Source organism: Natator depressus, chromosome 14, assembly GCF_965152275.1.
Source record: "Natator depressus isolate rNatDep1 chromosome 14, rNatDep2.hap1, whole genome shotgun sequence".
NCBI classification, from domain to species: Eukaryota; Metazoa; Chordata; order Testudines; family Cheloniidae; genus Natator; species Natator depressus.
In genome coordinates, this window is record NC_134247.1 from 47387337 (window position 1) to 47394379 (window position 7043).

General features: G+C 53.8%; 1 protein-coding gene across 1 annotated transcript; it reads left to right on the forward strand.

Moving 5' to 3' along the window:
• The first annotated feature begins 157 nt into the window (after positions 1–157).
• On the forward strand, positions 158–7043 carry LOC141998114 (rano class II histocompatibility antigen, A beta chain-like). Its single transcript, XM_074970744.1, has 4 exons — positions 158–217; positions 552–558; positions 3875–4078; positions 5932–7043. The coding sequence occupies exons 1-4, from the start codon at positions 158–160 to the stop codon at positions 5964–5966; spliced, it is 306 nt and encodes a 101-aa protein (XP_074826845.1). The 3' UTR covers positions 5967–7043.

Below are 7043 nucleotides of genomic sequence, written 5' to 3' on the forward strand. Positions count from 1 at the left end.
CTGTCTGGGCCTGACCCCGGGCCAGCTGCGGGTGCTGGGACCCTGTGTCCCCTCCCCTCCCCACGGCACTCGGGGAAGGGGGCAGCTGAGCCCAGCTCTCCCTGGTGATGCTCCCCATGCTGCCTGGCCCTTTGGCTGGGGGTGCCCCCCCGGGGTGATGGGCAGTGCCCCCCAGGGTGATGGGGCGCGGAGCTGGGCAGAGAAGTTCGCGGTCTGGGTGAGTCTCCCCAGGCCCGTCCCTTTGGAGCAGCCCTGGGGGCTGGCTGGGGCCCGGGGGCTGGGGCTCGGCTTGTGACGGTGCTGAGAACCCACCTGGCTCATTGCACGGAGCCGCAGCAGCTGCCGAGCAGACATTGGGACGTCCCCTCTGGGGAAGTGCTGCAGGAAAGCTGTGCCCAGCCCTGAGCTTGGGGCTCCCTGTTCCCCTCGCAGAGCCAAAGCTGAAGGTCTAGGGACCGGGGGTAGAGGGCTGGGCGGAGGCTGTCACTGGGATGGGGAGGTTGCAGCAGAGGCCAGGCAGGTGGGTCCCTGACTCTCCCCTCTCACAGCAGGCTGCAGGTGAGTGTCACGGCCCCAGTGACACTCACCTGCAGTGCGGTCTGAGGAAAGGGACGTCTGGCACCGGCAGGAGCTCGGCTCCCTCCATAGAGATGTGGGTGTCTATGCGGCCATCATCGAGCGGGGCCGGTGGCTCGCCGAGCAGCCAGAAGGAGGCGCTAGATAAAAGACAGGTGTCTCTGGATACATTCTGTCGATGGCGGGGGAAAGGTGAATGGCGGGAGAGGTGAGTGGAGGGTGCTACTCAACATCTTGTGTGGGTGGTGGGCAGGCAGGGGAATTGAATCCTCGATCTCGGGATCCTCAAGTGGGAGCTTCTACTGCCAACAGGGCCACCTCTGTCAGGCACTAGATGGGACTGGAGAGCCGCAGTGCCCGCGTGGGTTACATGGAGTTAATGTTGCAGGGCTCCCCACTCCATTATCCAAGCCATTAACGAAGCTATAGACTAGTACTGGACCCAGGGCTGACCCCTGGGACCCCTGCTAGATCCACCCTCCCGCTTGGACGGCAAACAACTGTGAACTGCTTTCTGAGGACGGCCTTTCAAACAGTTGTGCACCCACACGACTGTCATGTCATCTAGGCCACATTTCCCTGGTTGGCGTACGAGAACGTCCTGCCGGACTGTGTCTAAAGCCTGACTGAAATCGAGATCCATCATGTCTACTGCTTCCCGCCTGTCCACCAGGCCAGTAACCCTGTCCAAGAAGGAAATTAGGTTGGTTTGGCAAGATTTATTCTTGACAAATACAAGCTGGCTAGTCCTTATAATTCTATTATCCCCCAGGTGCTTACTAACTGATTGCTTAATAATTTGTTCCAGCATCTGTGACGCAGCAGGGAGGGGGGAGTGTTGACCTGGGAATGTGGCAGGGGAGTTTCCCTGAGGATGGGAGACCTGAGAGCCTGTCACCTGAGCCAGGAGGGGGTTGGGGCCAGGTAACACCTCTGCCCGGGAAATGGACAAAGGCTAGAGGAGAGAGCCTGCTGGGGGGGTTGGTTTCAGTTTGGAGCTGGAACACAGGGAACCCCAAGGCTGGGGTCTAAGCTCCCTGCCCCCCAGAAGGACTTGACTGAGGGGTCCTGGGTGTCCCCACAAGCTCTGTTTTGGACTGTGTTTCTGTTGTCCAATAAACCTTCCGTTTTACTGGCTGGCTGAGAGTCACAGTGAATCCCAGGAAGAGGGGTGCAGCCCCAGACTCCCCTACACTCCGTGACAGTATCTTTCCAGGTACCAAAGTTAAGAGGACTGGTCCATAATTCCCCAGGTCCCCTTTGTTCCCGTTTATAAAGACAGGTGCTAGGTTTGCCCTTTCCCTGTCCTGTGGGACCTCACCCTGCCTCCATGAGCTCTCAAAGATCATGGCTACTGGTTCTGAGATTGCTTCAGCTAGTTTCTTAAGTATCCCATGGGGAATTTCATCAGGACCTTCTGACTTGAATACATCCAACTTATCTAAATATTCTTTAGCCTGTTCTTTCCCTGTTTCTGCTTGTGTTCCTTCCCCCTTGTTGTTAATATTGTGTTGAGTATCATTAACCTATTTAGTGAAGACTGAAGCAAAATAGGCATTAAACACCTCAGCCTTCTTGATGTTGTTAGGTATTCGCTCTCCTTCCCCACGAAGTAGAGGACCTACACTTTCCTTTATCTTTCTCTTGCTCCTAAAGTATTTAAAGAACCTCTCCTTATTGCCTTTTATGTCCCTTGCTAGGTGTAACTCATTTTGTGCCTTGGCCTTTCTGATTTTATTCCTATGTGCTTGTGCTGTTCTTTTGTGCTCCTCCTTAGCAATTTGTCCATCTTTCCACTTTCTGTAGGATTCCTTTTTGATTTCCAGGTGATTAGAGAGTTCCTGATGGAGCCATGTTGGCCTCTGTGATGAAGTGGGAATTTTCTGTGATCTATGTTATGAACCCTAGGCCTGCCTCAGTCTCCCTCTGTACGTCACATTGATAGGGTCAGCACTGCTCCTGGACCAGCACAGGAGACAGAAGATGTGTGTGTCACCTCGCTGTCTGGCGGAATGACTATAGTCATCAGAAAAACTGGCTGAAACAGACCCAAACCAAAAGAAGGTGCAGCTAGACAAAGAGACGCCCTAGAGACCCAACAATCAAGACCAAAGAGCAGGAATCCCCAGCAGGTGGAACTGGGGACGCTGGAGAAGAAGGTGTCGGGTGACTGGAAGAAGGGGGGACTCAGGAGCTCAGCCCTGGGGAGAGCGCGAGAAAGGGAGTCCATTACAGCTTGGCTGGCTCCTCAGGGCACTGCCTTGGCCAGGGTGCACGACGGCTTCACTTCTGACCCCCTTTGCTAACCTAAGGACTTTCGGGTTCTGTAGGCCAGGGGACTGAGAAACGGTTCCCTTGTTTTGAAAAGACCCCCTGTGTTGCTCCAAATCCTCCCTGACAGCACGGAGCCCAGAACTACAGCACAAGCCTCCCCTAGGGGTCTGGCTGGGCTGGACTGGTTGCAGGGAGCCATGGCGAGAGACAGGGTTTGCTGGTGACAAAGGCCCAGTGTCAGAGTCCTGGAGACCCCGGGCCTGCCCCTATGGAACTGTGTGGGTCCTTGGGGCCTGGCACACTAAGGGGTCGTTCCGGTTACAGGCTGGGCATAGACCAGACCCTGTGACTCTGTGACAGACTCTTTCTATCTTTTCTTTCCATTGGGATAGTTTGCAGTCGTGCCTTGAATACTGTCTTCTTGAGACTCTGCCAGCTCTTCTGAACTCCTTTTTTTCCTTAGATTTTCTTCCTAACCTACCAGCTCTCTGACTTGGCTGAAGTCTGATTTTTTGAAGTCCACTGTCCCAGATCTGCTGCTCTCACTCCTTTCTTTCCCTAGAATCACGAAGTCTCTCATGTCATGATCACGTTAGTCATGTTGCCTAGAAGTTGCGCACAATTCCATAATAACACTTAAACCACTGCATTTGGAATACAATGGACTCCTAAAATATTTAATTCAATAAGATTTCACTTAATTCAATAAGGTTTATCCAGGATATTGCAAGATATTGTCATATCTGTCCGAGTAGGTATCCCCCAGACAGGGACAATGGGGGAATACCAAAGGTTAACAATGGTACTTTTGCCAGGATCTTTGATGATCTCCTCATGCTCTGGGGTGAAGGAAGATTGTAAAAATTGGAACTGGAACCTGGTCTCTTTGAGTCCTGCTCTGTCTCTTACTCCTTTCCCATCTCTCTCTCTCTCCCTGCTTCTCCCAATTCAGTCCAAGGTGAAAGTTTCCCCCATGAAATCGGGGTCCCAGCCCATTGCAACCTGCTGGTTTGCTCTGTGACAGGGTTTTACCCCTCGGGGATCGAGATCAAGTGGCTGAAGAATGGGCAGGAGCAGACGGCCGGGGTGGTGTCCATGGAGCTGCTCCAGAACGGAGACTGGACCTTCCACATCCTGGTGATGCTGGAGATGAGCCCCCAGCGCGGGGACGTCTACACCTGCCAGGTGGAGCACATCAGCCTGCGGGACCCCCTCACCGTGCACTGGGGTAAGAGCCTCTGGGTGTGGGGCAGCCCCTGAGCCCCGCAAAGGCATCCCTCGCTCTGTGGAGCCCCCAGAGGATGGGCCTGGGTCACAGCCCCACCCCACCCCTGCAGGCAGAGAGCGCAAGGGGAAGGAGAGGCTGAGCTCAGCCTAAACCAGCTGTGCTCTTGTTTCCACACAGGCTCTGGCTGACTCTGCCGGGGCAAGAGGCTGGCTAGGGTCGGGGGCTTCATGCTGGGTTTGGTCTTCGTGGTCCTGGGGTTGCTCGTCTACCTGAGGAATAAGAAAGGTGACTGGCTCAGGGATGGGGCCGGCAGCCCCAGGAAACGAGTCCCCAGTGGGGCCATGATGCAGTGGCACTGGAGGGTTTCTCTAGAATTTTGGTTCACCACACTTTGCTTTAATTTTCCCTTCAGGCTCGAATCCAGTTTTCTAGTGACCCAGGAACTTCCTGCCCATCTCTCTGCCCACGTCCGGGATGTGCAGGGCTAATCCCACCCTGGCTTCCCATAAACCTGAGTCAGACCCTTCAGAGTCTGAGCTACAGTCGTGCCCTCCTGGCCTCCCCTCCACTTCTCCTCTCTAGTCCCACACACTCCCGGAACATCAGGGAGTTGCAGACACAGTTTGAAGTGCCTGCAGATCAGTCAGTTCCTCTCTAGTTATGAAACAAATCCACTTCCCCTTTTAAAAATATGGAGACCAGACTCACTTGAGAAACAGACCAGAAATCGATGAACTCCTGACCCTGAATTCTGACACTTATTTATGCTACCCTCAAAGCTGCTTCCCTTTTTGCCTAAACGTGTGAAAGAAACTGTAATAACTTGCAGGTCAAAACGCTGACTGCGTGATACCCATTTTTCCCTTACCTGCACTCACTCACTCTCTAATTATTTTCCCAGGTGTGTTGACATGAGCACCAACGTCCCATTCACACTCACACACCACTTCCCACATTTTCCTGGGGCCTTTCGCCTTTAGAACAATCTTTCTAAAAGCACAAAAGTCTCCCCTTAAATCAAACGAAGAGACTGTGGAGGGGCTTGTGACAAAGTGGGACTGTTCTCAATGTTTTCTCTGAATAGTGTGGGGGTGCCTCAGTTTCCCCTAGGAATCTAGGGGAAGTATCTAGGGGGTGGGGTAAGGGTGTATGATCACTGCAGAGCCCTAGAGGGCAGGTGTGTGCAGGGGTCTGGACACAGAGAATGGCCGACACCCTGTTTCCTGGCACCTGATGGCCTGGCCCTTCCCCCCTGCAAGGTGAGAGCTAAAGGGTTGGAGACAAAGAGATCAGGTGACCTCCTGGCCCAGGAAAGGGACAAAGCCCAGAGGAGGAGGGGCGGGAGAGAGTTTCAGTTTGGGGCTGGCTGGGGACGAGGAGTGAAGTGCAGACGTGGTTGTCCGGCTCACTGCCCCCCAAAATGGACCCGGCTGAGGGGTCCTGTTCTCTGTACCTACAAGCTCTGTGTTAGACCATGTTCCTGTCGTCTAATAAACCTTCTGTTTTACTGGCTGGCTGAGAGTCACGTCTGACTGCGGAGTTGGGGGGCAGGACCCTCTGGCTTCCCCAGGACCCCACCTGGGCGGACTCACTGTGGGAAGCGCACGGAGGGGCAGAGAGGATGCTGAATGCTCCGAGGTCAGACCCAGGAAGGTGGAAGCCGTGTGAGCTGTGTGTGCTGCAGACAGTCTGCTCCCCGAGAGGAGACTTCCCCAGAGTCCTGCCTGGCTTCATAGGGAGCAGTTCCCGAGCATCGCCCGGGGACTCCGTGACAGGGCTGGAGCTGGATTTTGACTCTACATTGGTCTCGGCTAGCCTCAGTGCCAGGTGGTGATACCTCTCTCTCTCTGCAGGGCTCCTGCATCTGATCCCATCCTGGAGAATGTAGAAGCTGGGAGCCCAGGAACCCACTTCTGCACTGCTGATCGAGGCCTGGTGCCCTCTGGCTGAATGTCCCTTTCTGTCATTGTCTCCTTCCTGGGCTCTCCCCACCCTCCTGTGCTGCTCCCACCTGGGGGAGTCCTCACTTTCCCTCGTGCACATGTCCCGAGTTAACGGTCTCCTGGCCCCCTGCCCAGCCCCACAGTCACTCTTGCTAATGTCGCTGCCCATGTGGGAACCTGTCTGGGATGGCCCCAGGTCCCTGCACAGAACAATCATGCTAGCAGATACGCAAAATTTCGGCAGACTCTGAGACCTCAACCTTGGGGTACAGACCAGAAAGTACAAAGCAAAGTCTAAACCCAAAAAAGAGCAACTGCAGCCAGCAGGACCGGAGAGATTGAGACAGGGACACTTTCTAGCCAATGTCCCACACACAAGGAAACATGAGAAAAATATTTCCTCCAGTTATCGAGAAACGTAAAAGTCGTCTCCTCATAAAATGATGATGACAATGCATGTGTGACCCGGGGAGAAAGGTGACAATAGGGATTGACATGTGTCAACCTGCCACCCAGTCAGGAATGGACAGCAAGGGTAAATAAACACAAGGGATCGCACCCCAAACTCAGTGTGTGAGCCCTCCCCTGAGGGCGCTGGCTTTTCCTTACACTCGGGCAGCGCAGGGACAGCTGATCACAGCTGTAGCTAAACATAAAAACTATGTTCTTAAAGTAGAGAACAGGCAGGTCATGTGAAGTTTAAAACACGTTTCTGTGCAGGCAGGGGTTAGGAGTCGTTTATCCTCTGGCTGGCCATTGTGTATTGTGCATCTCACAATGTAAGTCTATTTGCATAGGGAGCTACCAGCTAATCCAGACTGCGAAATCAACAAGGGATCCCCAAATCTACAGGAAGGAACACACAGTGGGAGGGTGTCCAGTTTATGAATAAAGCTCAATGGACTATTTAATATACCTGGGGGTGCAAAAAGACACACAGTATCCTTCACAGAGGCATGAAGTTAAGAGCGTGGCTTGTTTCCTGAGAAAGATATCACAGCCTGCCTGGCTGGAAAACACTG